Genomic DNA, 23,666 nt, shown 5'->3' with positions numbered 1-23,666 from the left:
ATCTAGATGTTGTCAGGTCAGATTTTTCTGTTTTGTATTGAAAAGATTATGAGAGTGGCTGAAATTTGCAACGAACGCTAGCAAAGGAAACAAAAAATGAGGTGTTAACATGAAAGAGATGAAAAAAGTTAATGCAGGAATTACTAAAACAACCAAAAGCAACAAAAAAAAGATTTTCTTAACACTCCTACCGTGTTTTTCCATCTCTGAACAATCAGTGTTTGAACTCGGTCTCCAGGTTTCCCCCCGTGTGTGTGTGAGTGTGTGTGTGTGTGTGTGTGTGAGAGTATAACTCAGGTGTCAGGCTGTGGGTGGTTGCAGGGGTCAGTGTGTGTCTCTTAGCTGGAGCCGAGAGCCGAGTGTGTGATGGGGGTCATCCTGTGGCCATGTGAACAGGAAGGTGCGGGTTTCAGTGTGAAGGGCCGAACCTCTGAGCTGTTTATCAGATAGCTAATGAAGCAGAGCCATCCTGAGGGAGGAGAGGAGGGAGAGAGGGGAGAAAGGGGGTAAAAGGAGGAGGGACATTTGCAGGAGAGCCTCAGATTTATCCCTGAGTGGTCTCCTGTGATTTCCCCGAGCTTAATTCCCATTACCCCGAGCTGCAAAACACACAACGCGTTATTTATCACGTTTCCTGCTTTCGAAGCAGCAGCGGCCGTATCACTCAGCTCCTGCCGTAAACATTTTCTCTGGCTGCGAGGGAAGCCGAGCCGCGTTCCCAAATCCCATCATCACAGCCGTCCAGCTCAGTGCAGGCCTCACATTCATCAGCGGGGTCTGCGGGACAAAGGAAAGCTTCATTACAAGTTCAAATAATCAGCCAGTCAGGCGATCAAAACAATATTACAGCGCAGACGTCAGTGTTTGATGTTCAGTGATAAATAATCCAGGAGGGAGATTATTTAAACCGGCAGATTGTGAATCACCTTTGATTGGATTTTCAGGCCACTTTGTTATTTATTCCCTGGTAAATATTACACTTTCTAAGTTTAACTGTTAGATTAAGAAGATTATTAAATGATTTGTCACAATTCCTCCAAACTGCCTTTTGCTTTCCAACAACAAACGCCAAAGAAGCTAATTTTTACTATGTAGAAAAAGCTGCATCCCCCAAAAAAACGTGGTTGGTACGATTTTACAATCCCAACACAAAATGTGGAAACACTTTCAAACCCAGACTCCGACGTCTCTCCAGGAGTGGAAAGCTGCTCCGTCTCGTTTGTTACGCCGTCACTCATACACCTCCAGTGCTATTATTGGCTCGTGTCTCCGTGTGAGAATCTGGTGTGTTCATCAGGGGCCGCGGGGTGAGAGGTCAGGCTCAGGGGAGCCATCAGCGCTGAGCGGTCAGGTGACCCAGAACGATCCTGAGATAGGACGGCCTCGCCTCCCAGAGGAGGAGCATTCCATCACGGCTGGAGTGTGTGTGTTTTATGTGTGTGCGTGTGTGTGTGTGTGTTTCAGAGGAGGCATGTGCTTAACCAATACCACGTCTGGGACATAGGCGTTTGGTGCACAAAGGTGACACAACTTTGTGCATCGTTCCAGACAAAAACTAGGCTCAAGATATCTTTTCATGGTTTTTTGGAGTCAAGAGCATCATTTCTTAGATAGATAATTTTAAAAGTTGTCCCAATACCCAAGATTTTTTTTCATCCAAATCACAATTAATGTCAAGAGAGCCTGCACAAATATCCATGATTCTCCTTTGGATCACTGTTTGGTCAGATTTCCTTGATGTTGGATAAGTATCAGGAAAACAAATCCTCAGATTTACGGACATTTCAAACCCCTCAATCCTGACTCTCGTTGCTTTTAACCCAATATATTGATCACACACTCACATTTCTTCTGGAAAATAAATTTGAGCTTGAGTAGCATTTATTTTATCTGGAAAATATTTAGACTCTTGTTTACTTTTTAATCCTGTTCCTTTAAGGCCTTTGCACACCGACAGCGACACTAATAAATAAATGAACAAAATTGCAAAAAAATTTGCAGGCGGATTGTGACTCACCTGTTCATGCGCATCAGGACCAAACTCCTCCAAACGTTGTCTTTATAATCGTTTTCTTTGTAGTTTTTATGTCTTTTGTTAGGGACATAAACACAATCAAAGTTTTGGTATGTGACGTGTCAAGAACAGGCGTTTTCATCATAGACTGTAAAAGAAATGGATGTCATTTTGCTCAGCTGGAAGTGAGGTCGCCACAAAAACTGCTCCCCCTGGTGGCTGGCTGCAGTATAGGTTTAAAAATCCTGATCCCCAGTCATTCCAGATGGGCTGTGGTCAAACTTTAAAAAATTAATACACCTGGTAGAAATGTTTCTCACATCTGATTGTTGTGGTGATTTGAAGATATCATTTGGCTGTCTTGTATTCAAGTCCTCTTTTTTCTGAAAAGTTTCATTTTCGTTAATTATGAGGTTAAAAACAAGACTTTACGCCCATTTAACGATGCTTGACAGCTGACGTTCTTGTCTATTTTTTATTTATTTTTTTCAGGGATTGTAAAATATGTCGGGAGGTAGAGTCAAGAAGTTACTCAGATTCTTCCAGAATCCCTCACAGTCTCCACCATGTTCAGTCTCTGCCAATGGCTGTGCCTGTGATATGGTAATTTTGGCTTCAAAACTGTACAATGGTGCGGAGCCACACTGTCCACTCTGTATACAGTCTATGGTTTTGATCGGTTGGATGTGTACCCGTTACAAGCAAAACTTTGGAAAAATTGACCTCGGTTGGCTTAGTGAAAAATCATTGCTGGTGTACTAGCTTGTGTTGAAAAAAAGTAGCTTTGAAAAAAAATAACGTGCCAAATATTTGCGCAAAAAATACACGCCTGGTGTGCAAAGAGCTTAACTTATACCAAATACCAAATAATCAATTTTATTTACTGTTTTTGATGAGTTGTAAAAGACTTTGGAGCTTCTGTTAGGACCTCTCTGCTCTTTTTAAAGTGTGTGTGTCTGAGAAACACACATACACACACTTGAGTAATTATGCAGAGAGAACAGCGAGTCTGCTAAATGAGTAAAGGGGAGAAGCCAGAGTCTGCTCCATCCAGCTGTATCACATAAAACATCCTGATGTGGCGGGATGGAAGACGGACAGAAAAAACACACTTTGGTCAGAACTGGTCCAAGTAGAGCGCATAAACAGAGCTGATGGGCTCCTCGGAGAGACACAGACTGTGAGTGTGTGTGTGTGTGTTAAAGTCACCTGAGTAAAGACGAGTGAACACACAACCTGTCTGTTGCACAGAAAGAGAAAGTGTGTGAGGCTGGCCAAATATAGCACAGGATGGAGCTTTAACTCCACAACAAAGAGGCTGAAACTTTAAAAGATGTGGGTATAAATACCCCGTACCTTGCAACTGGTATCGGTACTTAAATGCGTCAATTTTTGTAATTTTGTACGTCTTTATATGGTATTGAAGATCAATTTGTCTAGGAATATAATCTCAAAGTTTTTCAATTCAACACATCTATTCTTCACTATATAACCTTGTAATGCTGTGTTCATGTCCAGTATGAAAAATCCCCTTCTCTTCCACTCACTCACAGTCACAAGGTTGTGTTCAGGGACCTTCACGTGGTACCTTTTGATTTTAAGTGAATCTGTACCTTTATCAGTACCCATCCCCAATAAGATAATGATTTTATTTTGAAAAGAAAAACTGAGACATTCACCTTCCTTTTTGAGCTGTTGTCCATGGCAGCTGATTTACAAAGTGAGCAAAAAGATGTCGACATAAAAAACTTTTCTCCTTCACCAAAGAGTCATCTTCTTTCCTCAGTGACTGCTTCATAAAAAGAAAGTTAAATGATATAAATGATGAACTTTGTTTAAGTTATTAAGGAAGAATCATTAAAAAATATAGATTTTTCAACCACAACACAAACCACTGCAATGATTCATAAAAGTCTGTTTCATTTTTGTGCAAAAACCCTTTTTGAATGACAAATACAAAATATTCAAGATGCTGAATCATTAAAAATGAAATGTAAACAATCTTAAACTAGAAAATGTTGATCATTCAGTTGATGAATAGGCTTTATGTGGCACTAAACCAGAACAAAAGTGATCCTCTGACATTGAGATCCATGACCCAGACAGACGGGGAGACAGTCAATTAAATAATAGGCACTTATCTTTGTCATTACGGTTATTAGTGATTGCTTTAACAGCTTTAATGATGATAAAAGTATGACTAAATAATCGTTGTAATTACAGGAGGATTTAATCTGCTCTAAAGCACAAACAGGCTTCGGCAACAACAGTCAACCTGTGTGACGAGAGCACAAAAACTGCACGGGGCATGAATGCATTTGCTATGACTTGTATAGATAAGTGGGTTTGAAGTTCCCTTGCAGTCCAAGCCAAAAGCAGAATAACTAGAAGTTTGACAACACCTGAGCCAGCTCTAACTGTAAGATTAAAGCCAGGGCCTGTATGCACATTCAGTCATTAAACAAACTGATGTTCTGTATTAGAATGGCCGGTTTAGCTGCAGCGTTAGCCGCATGCATGACTGCAAATAATCATCCAGTTAACTAATTACACCATGAAAGAGACGCAGGTGCAGATTACGTCATAATTAAGGAACTTCTTTGAACTTCTTTAGAGATTTTATTACAAGATTACACATAAACAAACAGCTGTTCATCGTGAGTCAATCAGGTAAACAAAGAGAAAGAGAAAGTTTGATGATCTTGAACAGAGTAAAGGTGTGGTGTTTCTGAATGCACAGTAGGAATGATTGTCCACTGTCTTTGTATATTTCGTCTGAAACAGTAATCATCGCAATGTCTGCCTTTAAACAGCTGAACAGGCGCTGTAATAGTGGGGTATACCTCCATTAGGGCTGAACAATTGATCAAATTTAAACCGACATCTCAATGTGATAGAACGCAATTCTCAAATAGCAAAGACTGCAATTAAAAAAAAAGAAAAGAAAACATTTAAAAGTGCATTTAAAAAGTGAATTCCACATGTTGACATATTGTACTGGTTGAGCCAGAGATTAGGTCTTATTTATATTTCTGCACTTTATTTAGTGTGGGATTCATTGTGGAGAGGATTCATGGTTATTTTTCAAGTTAGTGCTCATGCAATGCCTGTTTTCCTGCAGTGCTTTTCTTCCTTTCTCTGATTTTATTTAAGGTATTTGATCATAATTATATTACATGTCTACAAGGTTTAAAGTTAAATCAATCAGTCAGCATTCTGCTGTGATTGGAATAGTTACATAAAGATATGTTATTCGTGCCAATTTATCTCATTACATCTTAACATGCAGACCTGGCCTACAGGAAAAAAACTGTTTATTTGTTGACAGTAGCCTTTGTCATATTGGTCGCACCATAGAGTGATTAATTGCTTGTGTTTAGTGAATAATGTTGGAGATAAATGTCCCCCCAAAAAAAATCGCATGCTAAATTGCAATCGCAACATTGGTCAAAAAAATCGCAATTAGATTATTTTCCATTTTTTTCGTGCAGCCCCAACCTCCATTAAATCAAACGCTCTTTTGGCCCGTTAGCCTGGCAACTACCGCTAATCAACTTTTTTTTCATCGTTGGTACAAACAGTCCACTTTCCCTGCCAACGGCTTGTCATTCGGGCCCTGATTTGAAAAGTAAAGATGGGGTCTGCCTTCTGGTTTATGATTCCAAAGGAGAGGGCTTGATCTCCTAGACTACTTTTAAAGACTGTTGGTACAAGGAGAACTATGAGATGTTTGTGGCTGTTAAAGAAGAAAAAAATACTGTTTTGGACTCGATCTGACTTATTCCTCATGCTCTTGTCTGTTTCTGCAAAGGCAGATATCAGCGTCCAACTGTCCCCCACGAATCTCCCCTATTGCCTGGATGTGCCAGACGTCAGCAGCTCTGACCTCCTGGCTCCGGTTTATCATCAAATATTATGACACCACACACACACGCCCTCGCTCCCTGTTTAATATAGAGCTAGATCCATTATTGGACTCAGAAAATCAGCTTTCTCTGGGGTAGGTAGGGTAAAAATAATACCACTGCTTCAGCGTGGCGTTGGAAATAGTGTTCAAGCATGACGACCCTGTGCAAATCTGTGAGCGTATATGTCTGGACACGTGTGCGTTTTTGCATGTGCCAGCTGCAAAGTGGACTTTAGGGAGAGCTCTGTCCTCCTTTCCCACGGTATTTGTCCCATGAGCCCTCTGTGGTGACGTCAGGACAGAGGTACAGGCGAATGCCCCGCTCAGAGGTCACAGGTTCACTTCCTGTCTGTCAGGACCGAGCTTGGCAGCGCTCAGAGCAGAAAGCTGAAGCGTCACTCGATCACTCTGTGGTTAAACCTCCCTGTCTTTGTCTCTTTGTGTCTCTCAGGCCATGTGGCTGATGCTGCAAACGGAGGAGCCAGAGGATTTCGTCATCGCGACCGGGGAGGTGCACAGCGTGAGGGAGTTTGTGGAGGAGGCCTTCAAATATGTTGGGAAGACTATTGTGTGAGTGCACATACACACACACACAAAGATGCACCTTTTAGAAAACTCCTGTAAGGATCATACCTCAGTGACCGCCGGCGTCCTTCACTCCTGACGTCTGACGTAAAGGTCACTCTCTACACCGACAGCTCCCATCTACACCTGCTGTTAAAATGCAAACTGAGCTGATCCTATCACACGTGGACAGCGTCAGATCACTCTGACATTAAAACACTGCGTCAGTCATCATGCAAATCAACACACATCTTTTCATTCTGAAAACCACAGACTGATGAAACGCTTTGACGCAGACAAACATAAAAAAAAAAACAGAGAAAGGTCATGATGATGATCCGGAGGAAGCGTTTAAAGAGGGGCTGAAATATCAACGTGATGATGAAGACTTTTCCTTCTGATGGTGCTAAAGATGAAACCTTCGGGGACATTTAGTACATCATCTTTTGGTGAAATCATACCATTACACCTGTTTTAGTGAAAAACACCCAACATATTTAAGTAGAATAACATGACTAACAAGCAACTAATAGAGAACTCATGACACTAATAATCAAACTTCCTGTAAAAAAGACCAAGTTTAGTTATGATACTTATTAGGTCTTACTGATCCTAAATAGTAAGGTGAATAAAAAATTGCACACCAGACAAAAGCTCAGGTCTTAAGAGGTTAAAACAAATGTTTACAAAAAGCTCTGAGAGACAAAACAAAGGAAGGAGCTTTGATCAAACAGAAAGTAGCCCACAAAATTTAACAAAATGCAAAAGATCAACAAAAATCAATGAAGAATAAAGAAACTGAAGTTTTTAAATACACAGAACTTGTAAGGCAACTGATGCAGAGATGAAGTATATAATAAAATGATTTAAACTGCTGTTCATGTACGGCTTATATCTTAGGCTGTCAACACACAGCACTAACTACACTGTGTGTATACGTTTTTTTCGTCTTCTTATTTATTTTTGTTTTGTTGTATGTATAACAAAACAATTATATTTATATTACAAATATTATATAAATAAAATATATATTTATTTTATATTTAAATCATTTTTCCATATTTATATTGAAATATTGATATTATTTTAATATTTATATTTTATTTAATATTATATTAATTATATCATATTTTTATTTTTATATTTTAAAAATAATATTATATTCTTTTTCTTATGCTTACTTTTTTTCAAACTTGATTTTTTTTAATCTATAATGTCCGAAAAGAGGAACTTTATTTTGATTTTTCTTTACGTCCTCATATTTATAGATAATTAAAACTGGAAAACTTTGAACCCTTGAATCCTTTTTAAACTTCAAAGAGGAGAAAAGCTTTTAACACCACCCCCATCACACCTGATTACACAGATACAGAAAGGTTTCTTGTGAGTGAATAAATGAAACTGTTAAAATGTGCAGATCTTGCAGAATTTGGCTCTGTTTTAATATATTTTGATTTAAAAAACTCTTGTTTTCAGTGATAGGACGTAAAAAATAATTCACAAGAATCCCAAAAGACGCAGAAGAAACATACTTTTTTCGACTGAAGATTTGAGGCTATCTCAAAATATTCTTATCATGTATTTTTCTTTCCTTACCCTTTATCACATATTATAGCTTATTTGTTAATTTATCAATTTATCTTTTATTTATTTACTCTTCCAAATCTCTTCATCTGTGTTTATTTCCTCTAATGTGATGCAGCCAACTTAAATCTTTTGTCCTATTTTCTTGGATTTACTTTAACATTTTCCTGAATTTTCTGGGTTTCTTTCATCTTTTGAAGTAATTTTTGGGTTTTTTTCTGCCTTTAACTGGAGAGGATAGGACAGTGGATAGAGTAGGAAACAGAGGATGGGGGTGACATGCAGAAAAAGTGCCACAGGTTGGATTCAACCCCAGCCAGCTTACCTCATGGGGCACACAACTTAGACCAATATTGCTATAGCAGCATCCAGTTTCTTAGGTCTTTTAAAACTGTTAAAACTTATTTTAACCATAACTAACTCTAAGTATGCATGATCTGATCTGGGTTGGCCTCAGTGCAGCTATAAAGTGGGTGAGCCTTTAAAAGATGTTAAGTTAAGACTTTAGATATGTAAGGCTTTAAATCCCAAGTTTTCCTTCTTATATTTGTATAAAACCAGCCATGTCTCAGTCCCTCCATCCCCCTCCTCTGACTCACCTCTCCTTCACCTTCCTCCGCCCTGGCAGACTCTGACCCTCTGCTGAAGGTGTGTGAGACTGTTCACAGTGACATGCAGGTGACATGTTTTGTCTGCCCGAGACGTTAAAGAAACAAACTTCACAGGAAATAATCAAAGAGATCCAGAGCTGAGCCTTTGTGCAGCTGGAGGGAAATGCTCCTGCTAAGGTTTGTGTCTGTGCAGGTGGGAAGGGAAGGATGAGCAGGAGGTCGGCCGCTGCAAGGAGACCGGGGTGGTGCACGTGAAGGTCGACCCCAAGTTCTTCCGTCCTACTGAAGTGGTAAGTCGAGTTTCTTCTTCTGTGTGTCCTAAATCGATGACCACTCTGAGTTTTCAGCATTTTCTTTCAAATTATGAGCTTGGATTCTGACGTTGTTGTAGATTGCACATCACGTTTGACCAAGTATACGGCTGCAAAGTGCCGCTTTCCTACTTAAATAACCTGCAATCCATTTAGTTGAGTATAATTCATGATTCTCGTGTTTCCTGTCCCATTTACCTGACCTTAGCATGAATGTAGCATGTTTTCTCTGCATGTATCTGATCGCCGGTCATTGTGTCTGGGTCCACACACTTATCAGCCGTATGGGGTCCAGCTGACAGCCCCAGACTGCTTATTGTATGCTTTTAAACAGCTGGAAACCAGCCAGTCCAGCTCTTTAAGACGAACTGCATCCTGCCTTTGGGTATCCAATAGGTGCTCGTACCCAAACAATCTTAAAGCGAGGGTTCAATGAACCGACTCAGCAGTTAAAGAGCTTTTGTGTTCGCTCTGGAAACATCTGCAGACGACTGCTCCAGTCAGCGACCGTATTATCCCTCCTCTCTCTGAAGGTGTGAAGTGTCTCTGATATTCAGGAGGTTTCTCTCTCATCGCCGTGGCCTCGGTTTGTTGTGGCAGATCCCTGAGGAGGGTGTAGAGTTACCCCGGGGTGCTGTAGCTGAGATTAGCCGTCAGGTTTTCAGTTTAAAGCCAGGAGCGTCCCTCTGCACGTTGAGCTTTGGCCCTGGTGAGATTAGAGCTGAGATCCAGATGAGTGATGGCGGAGGATTAGTGAGGAGGCCGTGCTGACGGACTGCTGAGCCGATGGAGGCGGCGGTCACACCTGCACTGTTAAATGTGACGTGTTGTTTCAAGGTAAAAATATGACATTAAGGACTGCCTAAAAATTATATGTTAGGTCAAAAATAAAACATTTTGTTGTTCTTACACCAACAGAAGTTATCTTGATTAAATCAGATGTCTTCCGTCAACTCATCTTAGTTTGGTTGATTTAGGCTTGTTAGTCAACTTCTTCAGGTAGATGTTTGAAATTATTAATCTTTATCATCTCAACTACAGCTTCAAGTTATGTTAACCTTTACAGTTACATCAAAAAACTGTTACAGTGACAAAAAAATCAAAAGCAAGGGGGATCTGTTTTAAGTGGATACAACACGCTTTGAAACATGACATCAAGCAGACGTTGTAGCAGCCAGCTATATGTAGTGCTATCGGCAGCCTGGTGCTCTGAAGTATCTGTATGCTAACGTGGCAACAAGTAAACACTGTCAGAAGAAGTAATAAGTAGCCGTCTAAATTTAACGTTAGTAAATCCTGGTTATGTCCTGCCAGTCATCGACCAATCAGAGCTGACGTAACCTCACTCTTCATTTTATTGATAGACTCTCAAGTTTGAACAGACCACTGCAGAATAACTGCTGACTGTGGGTTGGAGTCAACATTAGCACAAACAGTTTAGCTCATGTTTTAGCCTTTAGCTTGGGCTGTATCACTCTCCCATTTATCTTTCTTCTGCTCTTCTGTCCTTTTTCTGTCTGACAGTTAGGCTCCAGTGTCCACCATCACTATAAAATTAATCACAGAAATCATTTTCAACTCTTCTTTTTACTAAACTTCGTCAGCTGGCGTGGTGTCATCATAGAGAGTTAGACGTGCCGTAAATCAATCTGGTCCTGGTCAACCTGAACAGGAAGATAAAAAGTAGCAATTAAAAATAACCTGTTACCAGCAATATTGGTGCTGCTAATCTCATTTTAAAGTGTGGATTAAGATCAGGCATATATCTAGAGGGAAGACTTTTTCAAGATCACTCGGAAACTCCTTACAGCCCCTTTAACTTGAAGGCTGTACCTTCACGGAGCAGTACAGCGTTCCCCTATCACTCATTTTGACGAAAACTTTTAGGTCACAATTCATGAAGACATTCTGGGTTATAACTTTTTCATCCCACGCCCACCTGAATTCTTTCACTGTCAGGTGGAGATGCATTAATGTACTGATTTATTTGGACATAAACTTTTAAGTTGAAATATATTTTTCTATAGTTAATGAAATTTATGTTATGGAAAAAAATCGCCTTCTCACTTTTTTTTCAAAAGGATTATTCAAGTAATTATGGTCAAGATCGGTCTCAAAGGTTCAGTGGTCACGACCTAACTTCCAGAAATTGGAAAATTAACAAAAATTTAATTTAATTGTACCATTTTATACATTTATCATTCATAAGATCTTTGTTTCTTTTTTGTTTGTTCTTTGGTGGGTTTTGTTTTGTGTGTTTTGTATTTTGTTATTCATCTTTTTTATTTTATTTTTTATTTTTGGTTTGTTTGTCCTTAGTTTTATTTTATTTTATTTTATTTTTTATTTTGTTGTTTTTATTTTTTTACTTTGTTGTGTGTATTTTTCTTTTTTTCTGTAATTTTTTTTTTTAATTAATTTTTATTATTTTTTTTTTTTTACTTTTTTGTGTGTATTTTTCTTTTTTTTTGTATGTTCTTTTCGTTTTCTTTGGCCCTCTGCTTCAAAAGCATGTTACCCTAAATTTACCGTACATATGAAAGAAAACCAGAGTAATTGCACATCCCTCTTACAAACTGTAGATAGTTGTAGAGAAATAAGGAGTTTATTGTTTAAAAAAAAATAAAATACTCAGGATGTTAAGGAAGAAAAGGTTTCAAGGTATTTAGATGTTTGCGGCTCACTTCTGCTGTGGACCCTTCATACCCTCTGTAACTGCATGGCTACAACCATTCTCAAAACAAGAATTTAAAAAATATACATATATATATATATATATATATAATAAGTAATCTTTTGTCATTTTGATGTTGAATAATATGCTAGAATAACACACATTTTACAGCGTGGGTTTGCGTTCTTTACGTCTCGCACACAAATCATCCTGGAAACCACCAGGACCAAGTTTTTCTGAGGCTGACGGGGGAAAATCCAGTTTTTCCTGTCTGGGAACGTTTAGAGGAGGCTGATTTCTCTGCTCTGTCTCTGGATTTCTGTGGCGCGGCTTAAAGACACTGAAGACAGTTTAACCTCTGACCCCCTCAGACAGGAAGAGACCGACACTGGGCTCACAGCTCAGCATTGTGCCTCTCCTGAAGTGGAAATACCTGTCATCGAGTGTGTGCATGTGTATGTGAGTGTGTGCATTACAAATCCAGCTGACTCAGACTCTTGCACAGTGGTGTTTTCTGTTTTGGTGTGAGAAAGCTTAATGTGTGTGTGTGTGTGTGTGGGTGTGTGTTGGAGGATTGAGTCCTCAGGCTGTGTGCTAATATATATGTAATTCATCATTATCCCTGTCAGTGTGTGTGTCTGACATAGACTCATTTATCTCCCCAGCCCCTTGGGACAGAAGTTAGCAGCCAGTGAGGGGGGTCAGCACGCAGGTGTGCCTCACGTGTGTGTGTTTTGTGTGTGTTTGTGCACACTTGTCTGTAGTTGTTTAGGACACAGAGCCCTGAGGCTGCAGAGGTGACGGCGCGTTGCTCTGTGGTCACAGGAGATGTTTACCGTGAGGCTGAAAAGAAGAATATCAGAGTAAAGAACAGAATGTGAAAGAGAAAGGCGTGTGGTTGGGAGCTGTCGGGCTGTTTCGACAGAAAGCTGCAGGTGAGTTACAAAACTGCTCCAACTGTCATGGCTGCTGATTGTTTCCATTGTGTGAGCTCTGCAGAGCTGTCAGTCACCGGCTGAGGTTTGGCTCAGGTGAGCCTGCAGCCTCCACAGAGGTGTGTCTGGGTTTTCTACGCCCTGTGAGGGTTACAATTATTTCTGGCTTTAGATTTCAGACAGTATCCAGGTCATGGAGATCTCTGAAGAGGTCACCGTCTGGTTTTTGTGGCTGTGTTTGGTGTGTTTCACTGTCTTTTCTTAAATGCTGTAAATGGATTAGGAGAATTTAAACATTTTTATAAATCAAGTGAGAAGTCGCCTCCTCTTGGTTCACTTTTAGCATCTGATGAAGTTTAATGTGCCATTAGTAGGAAGAAAACAGATTTAAGAAGCCTTCAAACTTTTTATTTTGTGAGACCTTAGCCGCCTTCAGCTTCACCTTAAACCACCTCCTTCTCTGAAACCCCGCTAAGGCCGTGATGAGTCACTTTAAGCTGACAAAGTAAACACAGCTTTACATTCAGCTCATCAGATTTCTTCTTACAACACAGCTCGTACCATCACCACTTTTTTTTCTACTTAAGAAGGTAAACGTCAGAGTTTCTCCAGTCTGTGATGAAAGCAACCGTCCCTGCCAAGTCCATTAACACTAATGTTTGCAAACCTGGGGTTTCTACCTTATAGATTAATGATGAGGAATGGCAGGAAAGAGGCAAACACACAACTCTCAGGATTAAAAAAATAAGAAAAGTCTTTCTTTTTGAGTTTAATAAACCAAAGTGTCAACAGAATACCACAGCCTGAATGCTGGAAAGGACTTTGCTTTGTAACCAGAGGTCTGCTGTTTCCAGTCGAGGTATGGACTAAGATTGGGGGTTGGGCTGATAGTCGAATAATTTCCTGAGCTCTGTTGAGGTGTCAAGGTGTAATACCCCCCAATTGTTCAGTGCTGCATATTGTTTTGGAAAAAACTTCCTACTAAGCGATACTATAATTCGAAAAACCTAAGTAATAGCAAAAAAATCACAGTTAAACAGGAAAAACTCCTTGATAAAAATCAGAATCAGAAATACTTTATTGGTCCCCAAGAAGAAACTATATTTCAGTTTCATCCCTTCCAAGGCACATAAAAAAACATACTGTGACATGGGAATACAAGGATGGAAGAAAAAGTAAGGAGAGAAAATCTCAGCAAGCTGGAAACTTAAAACGAAATGAGCAAAGTAACAACTAAGAATCTCAATATCAAACTGACAAATCAGAAAATCAAAAGCAAACATGAGAGACGCAGACTGTTACACATTAGGTAATGGGGCACAGGTGGAAACACTGAGGGTGGGGTTCACAATCATGAAGGTAGAAAAACACCATGGCTCTGAACTAGACAAGACAAACATGAAAAGACGAGACATGTTGATTAAAACTTTTAGGGGCAGATCAATCAGATTATTATTGTTTTATAAAAGTCAAAATGGACTCCTTCATCTTGGTCTTTGTGGGTCTGCTGGTTAGCGTAGGAACCATAGACTCTATATAAAGTGGACAGTGTGGTTTCATCATTTACCATTGGATGGTTTTGAAGACAGAATACCCCCCGTCACCAGCGCCGTGCAGTAGAGGCTATGGGAGAATCTGAGTGGAACCGGGTGGCAGAAATAATAAGCATTTTTTTTCTTTCAAGAGTCTAATCACTTCTTGACACTACTTCACAACATATTTTACAATCTCTGAAAAAAAATTACACAAAAACATCAGCTGTCAATCATCGCTAAACGTAACGTAAAGCCTCGTTTTTAACCTCTTGTAACTAATGAAAACAACTTTTCAGAAAAAAGAGGACTAGAATACAAGGCAGCCAAATTATATCTTCAAATCACCACAACAATCGGACGTGAGAAACATTTCTACGAGGTGAATTAATTTTTTAAAGTTTGACCACAGCCCATCTGGAATGACTGGGGAGATGGAAATTTTGACCTATACTGCAGCCAGCCACCAGGGGGAGCAGTTTTTGTGGTGACCTGGCTACGAGCCGAGCAAGATGACCTCAATTTTTTTTATAATCTATGGCAGGAGACCTGTTTTGGGTAGCGGAGTGCTGTCTATTCACACTCCAGAACAGTAGGTGGCAATAACGCTGACACCCTTCATTTCTCATTAAATATGCATTTTATGATCTTGATAACAAAGGGGGACAAAGCTTCAGAGTGTTTTGTGCAGCAAGTGAAAGAATGAAGCCGTCAAAACTAAAGCATCATATGGAAACAAAACACTCTCCTCAAAGTTAACCCATCAAGTTGTTTTTGAGACGACTTCGAGATCTGAAGACATCTCAAAAGTGTCTGACTCCTCATTCTCGAAGCAAGATCTGTTACCATCAGTTTGTTAAACCTCTCCATTTTTTTGATAAATGAATCTGATAAGTTGTAAACTTTTCCTTGATTTGGATCCTGGGGTTTTAAAGCCAGACCTGTTGAGTTAATATGATACCCATTAATTCTGATTTTCTTTTGCCCTCCTGGGATGCTGTCATAAATAATCCCCATGAAGTCATTCATGCATGTTAAGGTGAATTATCTCACAGTTTCACTACACTTAAGGTCATTTGAAGGACTAATGACAAAAATATACAAAACAAAAGAAGAATAATATCAAAAACTTGGTTAGAACTCTTACTTTCAATTAAGAAATGTGACACAAATGTGCACAAAGCATAACATCTGTAATCCCCAGAGGATTATCCTACAATAACAACTCACGTCACATGACTGATAACAGATCCAACTTTTTTAATGTCTCTTTAAAATTTAATCCTCTGTATTTTCTTGTCCTTTGGAGCCTCCTACTCATCAAGTTTTTAAACTGTGCCAAATCCTGTTTTTGCACAAGTTAGTATGTGCTCCGCTTTGCACCGGTGTGTATCAGTGTGCATGTACACGCCTGTGTGTGTCCGTGCTAATGCAGCCCCGCTGTCATACTTCCAAGTTCATGTGTCGCTGCAGGGTAGAAACCGCTGCCAGGTGAGTGACGGCTCTGCGGTTTTTGTCCAACCTCTCCTGCTGCAGAGGAGAAGTGGTGATTAATGGGACGCTGTCTCTCAATCTGTCCTCGTCTCTTTCTGACCCGTCAGTTTGCAGAACGCACTCGCTGTCGTTTCTCAGCGCGAGTGCTCGTGCGTTCTGCGCCTATTTGTGTCCTCAATGATGCAACGAGGAATGTGCTCCCAGGCGAGGTAAAGCCCCTGAAAGAGACAGACATTTATCACTGGCTGCAGAATCAAAATCCAAAATATGAGAAAGGGGTCTTAAGATTTAGAGTTTGGAGTCTTACTAGCTCCTGAATGTTTCGTGTTATCTTTGTCGATAAAATCTCAGAGCCATCTTCGTAGATTGACAGACTGCAGAGATTCCCATCTCCCAGCAAGCAGCGTTGAGGCAGCTCGCCAGCAGCACCTCTGCTGGAGATCCAAGATAGAGCTGTTTATTGATGTAACATCTTCTCCCAATGATGTTGTTTTATTTATCAGGTAATCTGAGAGGGAAATCATTTAAGTTGCAACAGTAGAAAAGTCACATTGGAAGTTCCCAGGAGCTTTAAATGAGAGGCGCGGATTGACGAATGTCTGCGTAATGGCGTAACAGATTAGTGTGAAGAGCAACCACTCTTACAGGCTGGTATTGAGTAATTTTGGATGATTAATTACTCGACTAATGGGAAGATGGTGCTGGCACGGCCTGAGTGACAGGCTCTCTGTGTTTTGACTGACAGAGAGAAATCACAGCTGAAGTTCCCAGGAATCAAGAAGTCTGAATGTAAATTAGTCTGTGAGAGTCACGTACACACATCTCCTCCAGGTTTGGTTAAAAATATCAATTATCAACCTTTATTGTCTTGTATATCTATTATTATTAATTGATTTATGTATTATTTTAATAGGCACCACCCTGTTGATTGTGGCAGCTCTCTCTTCTTTGTCGATTTCTAGTTTTTTTCATCTCTTTTTCATCATTTTTGCATTTGGAGTGGGTCATTACTTAGTATGGACACCAAACTGGTTTATGTCTTCAGTGATATTTTTACTATTTTTGCTCCTGTGTTTGTCAGGAGATCCTACATGTAACCATGGCTGCATTGTTTACATGTGAAATCAGCTATTAGCAGCCTCTTGCATGTCAATGCTAACTGGTGCAAGGCCAGATGTTTCCCACAAGAGGAGAAGAAGGAGGTGTGAGCTAAGACGTGAGGACGTTGACCTGTCCTTCCATCCATCATTATCAGGAACGTAAGATCTATCTCCAATAAGATGGACAAGCTAGCCATGCTAACCCAGCAACAGAGGGAATACCAGAAGGCAGAGTAGCATCATGGACCCTGTGGAGGTGGAGGCTGGTTGACTTGACAATGATAGACAAGCTGTCATCATCCATTTTCTTATGGATCTTTTTGCATAATACACTATCTTACTTTTGTTTTCTTGATTGCTGCTGTGACTCTTCCTGAATTTCCCCTCAGGGATAAATAAAGTATTTTCTATTCTATTCTATTTATTTTGAGGATGTAGGCTCATTCTTGTGCCGTGTAAACATTATCAGAATAATAGTACAACAAACGCCGCGGCTGCATGACTCAGGGTGATGAGTGTTTTGAAATGAATAAACAGACTTTACTCGACACGTATCAGGTTGAGGTTTGTGGTTATGAAGAGAAAGGAAAGACTTGCTCCTGGTTTTCTGGATGCATTCGCAGCAACTTAAAGACTACTGCAGATGTAGCATGCTCTGATTTGCATATAAATGTAGGTTGCATGTGTACCTGACAGATTTTGGTGGAGCACTTGCCTCGCCTGTTCTTTTTTTTTCTGATTCAGACTGCAGGTGAGAATCAAAGTTTCCACCCCAGCCCCTAAAAATAGCCCTCTCCACACACGCCACACCTCTTCACCTGGCAGCTGCCTCAGCGTGTGTACGTGTGCATATGTGAAAGCCTCGACTCCAAGCTTCCTCCTCGCTCTGAATGGCTGTCATTCCATAAGTGAGGCGTGCATAACGAATCCACCAGAAACGCACTGGGCTGCATACTCTCCTACGTCACGCTGCCTGTCGTCACTGGATGAGCGGCTCAGACAATAGCCGCAGTGATCCACACGAATAACTCCAGCGGGTGTTGTGGTAACCTTTTATAACTGTTGGCAAGCAAAGTCAACCCACCTGTTGAGGTCATCACCGCCCCGAAGACACACCTGACTGACCTGGTTATTAAATAATGTTTTGCATTGTCAAGCTTTATTGAGTCGAGCTTGATTCCACCCTTGGATACTCTGACACAGTTAGATACCATCAGCGTGTGATGCTGAATGCATTCCTCGCGGCTTTGTGATGAAGTGTTGTGACCTGCCTCCACGATTTCAGTTAGTGATCTCATGAGTCTCACAGAGCGGCCTTTGATTCCTCCCACAGACGGAGCCTGAACCCAAAATACGGATGCAGAACCAAAACTGGCTTTCTAGAAAATGGGTTTGCAATCAAGCTGTGGTTTTTTTAAAGCTGCATTACGAGAGCCCGGACATGAATGCACAAACCACAATGCTATGCAGTTAGCCCGTCTAGTTTTAGTTGCTTGTCATAATGTCTAATTTGGGTTGGAAAATCTATGTTGCAAGAGATACAGGAAAAAACAAGGAGCAAGAAGACATGCGTCCTTTTTTTTTTTGCAGTGTGTACAAAACTGCATCATCACCAGGAAAGCTGGAAGATTATATCTTCTGTTTGCAACATTCACTGTGATTTAACTCTTTATCAACCAAGTATCATACAAGCCACTTGTTTTTTTGTACATATATTTTGACCTTAAAAGAGCCAACAATCACACCTGGAAAGCTCATCTTCTCTTCTTACAAAGCCTTTGAATTTTTCTCTTGCCCAAATAGTTGAAGAGTTACGGTAATGAGAACAGCTCTCATCTGTTATTGCCTGTGATTGGAACGTTGATGCATTTAAATTCCTGTGCAGTATCGTAATACCCCAGATATCACCATAAAGCAGCATCTTTTCGCCTTTGAGGAGCTATTTTTTGCTTGCCCAAATTATAGAAGAGTTACGGTAATTTAAAGAACACTTGTAGATTGGGTTTTAAAGTGTTAAAAACAGAAATAAGAGTACATGAAAACTGCCCAAACAACCATTAACTGTGTGATGTGATCTCCAAGGCCTTTGCACACCATTAGGGACACAAATTAACGGCACGCAATTGCGAAAAATTTAGAGGCTTCATATTCAATCCCCACAGCTATTTTCCTCCAAACGTTGTCTTTGTTGTTTTTAATGTCTTTCGTTGAGAAGAACCAGGCGCTGGGACACAAACACAATCAATTGGTCTGCCATGTTGAATGTTTTGGTATGTGGCGTGTCAAAAACAAGCATTTTGATTGGTTGGATCTGTACTTGTTGCAAGCGAAACTCTGGAAAAATCAAACAAAAGCCACAATTCCACTCAGTGAGATAACGTTGCAGGTGTAAAAGCTTACATTGAAATACAGTAGGTCTGAGGAAAAAAAAGATGTGGATGAACCAAACAAACCATGTGACAAAACCACGAAGTTTGATTGGTTGTCACTTTTCAAAAAAAACGCTCTACATTAGCTCGTCGCTTAGCATCCTGGGAAAAGTTGTCTTAAACAAATAAAAATTTCAGTTTAAAGCAAGTTCTGCTCTCAAAAAAAAATGCACACCTTGGGAAGAGTCACATCTGTATGACTGTGTATGATGGTGCTCATGGGAAATGGAGTCTTTATCCCAGAAAGAAACATTTCTGTTCAAAGCTCCCCAAAACAACTTTGGCGGAAAATTTTCTTTACCAGCTTGTTCCTGACAAACTTAACTGTCTGATATTGAACACTTACCTTCAATAACGTTCTCATAAAGTCATTCACAGGTGTTTAAAACGTTTACTAAAGAATGTTACTTCTGCTTTTGAAAGACCATCACAACATCAACTATCGCCAGTTTAACTCAGCTTCTTCCTATTAGCATGAACGCTGTCTTTAATGTTTTGTTTTCTTTTTTTTTTTACTAATGTAGGAGTTTCTGGCTTAAATTTCACTTCGGAAGTGCCACAGATAATCTTGAATTAACCACAGTGAAGACTCCTGATAGATTATTTTGGCCCCAATTTTAACATCAAGCTCCAAACATTGGTTACCTGTCAATCAGGGTATTAGCATTATACTTGTTAGCCTTGCAAGAGACTAAATTAAATGTGTCTGCTGTGTTGAAATAACAGGTTTGGCTTGTATAACTCTGGCGCTCGTTGTTTACATCTGCTGGATCCAACCGCTCAAAGTTTTGTGTCAGGACTATTATTTAGTCTGACGTGATGTGAAAACAAAGCAGGAGCTTTCTGCTCTGACCTGAAGCCAACAAACGGGCATGACATAAATTCAGCCATTTGTCTGGCTAATCGATGGATGACACAGCACCATGGTTCTCAGAGAGCTGCAGCACAGGCTTCAGATGGCCTGAAGCGCACTGACACTTTTAGAGTCAGCTCAGTGTCTTTCATAGCAGCAGATACGAGGTGATAGTTCTCAGGCCGCGTATGAGAAACAGAGTCGGGGTTGGGTTTCATGCGACTCCATGCAGGCGGTCCAGACCTCATAAATCCACTCCCAGGATGCTTGTAGCGCTGTCTCCACACAGAAACGAGTATTGCAGTTTCGGACTTGACCCCATCTTGATTCTGCAGCGATTACCGCTCTAACTTTCTGAACTTACACACAGCTTATCCTCAGATGCATTTGTAGAAACAGTAGGATCCCTGCAGCAAAGCGTCACTGTCAGCTATGGAGCCAATTCTTCTCCTAACAATGAGAATAGCAGGTACGGGCCCTCGTGTGTGTTTGTGTGTGTGTGCTGCTGACATAATGGCTCCTGGCAGGCAGTAACTCATACACTTCTGTCCTTTAGCCCAAGAGAGGGTTTTAACAGTTGGTCTGTTTTGTTGCGTAATATCTGCGACTTAATGAAGCCTGAAATATGGAGGCTATTTCAGAGTTTCTCAGTATTTGGTTGGAATTCTCTTTAAGCGTCTAGTCGAGATGTTTTAAATCACAGGAGGCTCCTGAACCCATCAGCTGTTTTATATCCTACTTCTTCCAGAGAGAATGACTTCTTTTTACAATGTGGGATGTGTTTTCCTTTCTGTTCCTCTGGGTTATTACAGACTTTTAACCACTGGGTCATTAAAGAAGTAGAAAACGAGACAAAGCTTCCCTCCTTCAGATGCTCTTCTCTGTTTCTCCTTGAGTGTGAGAAAATCTGTCTCATAGGTAACTCCCAAACCACGCCAACGCTTACGTACCACCTTCGTGACCTCGTCATGTGTGGTTACCGCTTTGCCAGCACCCTAAGAAGGAAAAACTGCTCCAAACTTTGGTTCTGATGCAGATTTTCTTATTAGCTTCATTTTAAGCTTCAGAATCCTTTGGTCAGGCCGTACGTAGAAGGATCAGACCCTTTCTCTTTGGTTCATTTAATACAAGAGGTAACATGTTACAGTCTCCCTGACACTGAAACAGAAAGAGACACACTTTCATGTCGGTTGGCAAGCGAAGTGGCTAGACTGGTGCTTGCTGGCGTGTCGTTCAGCCCATTTCTCCAAACCAGTTTTTAGCGGCGTGTTACTTGGAAAGCAAACGTCTTTCAAACACCGGTTGCTCAGCAGAGATTTCTCATTTGCATGTACAGACTTTAATGATACAGGAGTGTTTGTCTGCAGAAGATTGAATAACTGAAGAACACAACAATAGGAGTCAGTATAATGGGATAAGATACAATTTAACACAATAGGATTCAATACAATACAATTAAATGTGATTTGTTGTTATGAAACGATACAGTTTTTCTTGAATTCAAGTGTCGTATCAGAATCAGGTTTTATTTATAAGTACATTTACACATACAAGGTATTTGACTTTGTGTGTTGGTGCTAACAGTTACAGAGGAACGAGGTAATAACGTGAACAGCATCTGAGCAACTACTAAAATAGTACAGAATTAAAAGCTATACACTGTAAAATTGAACATAGGAAAGTTAAGATTTAAAATATAAAGATATAGAAAATTAAAGAATAATTACAGAGAAGGAACCACAGAAAATGATGATAAGAAGAAACAAAGGATACAAGGTGCAATATGGTTTATTTGTAGAGACAATTCATACACAAGGCAATTCAAAGTGCTTTACAGCTAAAATAAAATGAAATCACAATAGGCAAAATAAAATCATTGTATAAAATCACATCATAAAACATTGAAAATGATTTATTGAATTAAAAGAGAAGAGTGCTAAGTTAAACAGAGCTGTTTTCAGCCGTGATGTGGTACAGCCTGTGGTACAGTGGGTGTTAATGTAACGAAAAGCCCAACTGTCTCCTCTGTCCTACCAAGAAGTATCCTTTAAAAACAAAAAAAAAACACCATATGATCCATATTTAAGCAGAGAAACACACAACAATGAAGTGTAAATGACTTTCTTTGACAGAAGTTTTTTTGAATAGCTATCGTTGCATGGTTTGGAAACCTGAACTGGTCCAATAAGAATTGTCTCAGTCGTCTTGTTAAAACTCCTGGAAAAATCTCAGGGAGTCAGCAGAGAGTAACGTCTATCTATTACCAAGGGGCAACATCCGGTCAATAAAAATGAAGCCTATGGTGAAGTTCTTAAAGTCACTGTTCGTCGAGAATCCACTTGAGGCTTGCTGCAGAAAGACCAGAAGTCACGTAAACACCCAGCCATAAAAACGGACTTTTACGGCGTTAAAAATCATATTTACAGCCTGGTTCAAAAAACAGCTTGGATCTAAAACGTTGATTTCACTATCAGCACACAATGAACGGTGAGTGAATTTTTTTTTCCATCTCTGCGGTTTAGAAGGATCGTTTGATTTTCCAATCAGAGGAACATCTCAGGTCATCGACCTCGTGGAAAGACTCACAGCAAATTTGGCTACATTCGCGGATTGGCTTCATTTCATGGTTTCAGGAACACACAGGTGACATCTATGTCTATAATAGACAGATCCTGAGGGAGGCTAATGCTATTCTAGATTGTTCTAATCATCCACTTCAAAATGAGTTTAAGCTTTTGCCTTCAGGCCAATCGTTTCAGGGCTTCTATGAGGACAACTAACAGACTTCAGATCTCATTTATCCCCAGTGCACTGCAAAAAACTGAAATCTTATCAAGTGTTTTTGTTTTATTTTAAGTAAAAATTATCTTATTACCATTGATATGAGCCACATTCAACTGTTCAATCCAGAAAAATGTCTTGTTTCAAGTTATTTAAAGACAAAAATGAGGTCTAAATTGCTTGTATCAAGTAAAAAAATTTGCCAACAGAAGAAGAGAAAGTCGTCAAAATTTTCTTGAAACTAGAATAATGTTGTTATACAAGTTACTTTCTCTTGTTCCATTGGCAGATTGTTTTTAACTTGTTACAGCAATTCAGAGCTCATTTTTGTCTTATAATATCTTGAAACAAGACATTTTTCTGGACTGGTCAGGTGAATGTGGCTCATATTTAGTCTAAAAAGATATTTTCCACTGAAAATTAGACAAAAACACTTGATAAGATTTCAGTTTTTAGCCCTTAAGTTGCTCATGTTCTTCTCTATGATCACTTACTTGCACGTTGCACTTCATGTTTTGTATCATGACTGACTTTTAAACTTTTAATGAGGTCTTATTTGTACTCCTGATTGTGTACCTTGTGTTTTTGTTTCTCCCCACTGCAAAACTAATTTCTCTTCCTGGGACAATAAAGACATTCAGATCCAGAAAATGAGATACCTCAGCAGGAATAAAAACTCATTTATTCCCTGATGACTGATTATCCTGAGGCCAGCAGGCGGGGGTGGACAGTCCTCAGCACTGACTGTTGCTGTGCTACATGTAATTTAATGTGGCAGCGTTTTGTCCAAAACAAAACTCCCTCAGGACAAATAAATCTTGAATCCTGAAACGGGGACTTTTTAGGAGATATTTGAACTCTGAGTTGCTCAAGTTTT

At 39.9% G+C, this 23,666-nt stretch overlaps 1 protein-coding gene across 1 annotated transcript in view; it reads left to right on the top strand.

Annotated features, from left to right (window-relative positions):
- The window catches only part of gmds (GDP-mannose 4,6-dehydratase), a 248,588-nt gene that overhangs the window by 187,808 nt on the left and 37,114 nt on the right, over positions 1–23,666 (top strand). The window contains exons 8-9 of the mRNA XM_074668218.1: positions 6,373–6,491; positions 8,874–8,970. Coding sequence (XP_074524319.1) covers positions 6,373–6,491; positions 8,874–8,970 — 216 coding nt within the window. The remainder of the gene's footprint in view (positions 1–6,372; positions 6,492–8,873; positions 8,971–23,666) is intronic.

Source organism: Halichoeres trimaculatus, unplaced genomic scaffold, assembly GCF_033239565.1.
Source record: "Halichoeres trimaculatus isolate MK-OKI-2021-1 unplaced genomic scaffold, fHalTri1.1 fHalTri1_scaffold_4, whole genome shotgun sequence".
NCBI lineage: Eukaryota > Metazoa > Chordata > Actinopteri > Labriformes > Labridae > Halichoeres > Halichoeres trimaculatus.
This window is presented reverse-complemented; position numbering and strand designations above follow the sequence as displayed.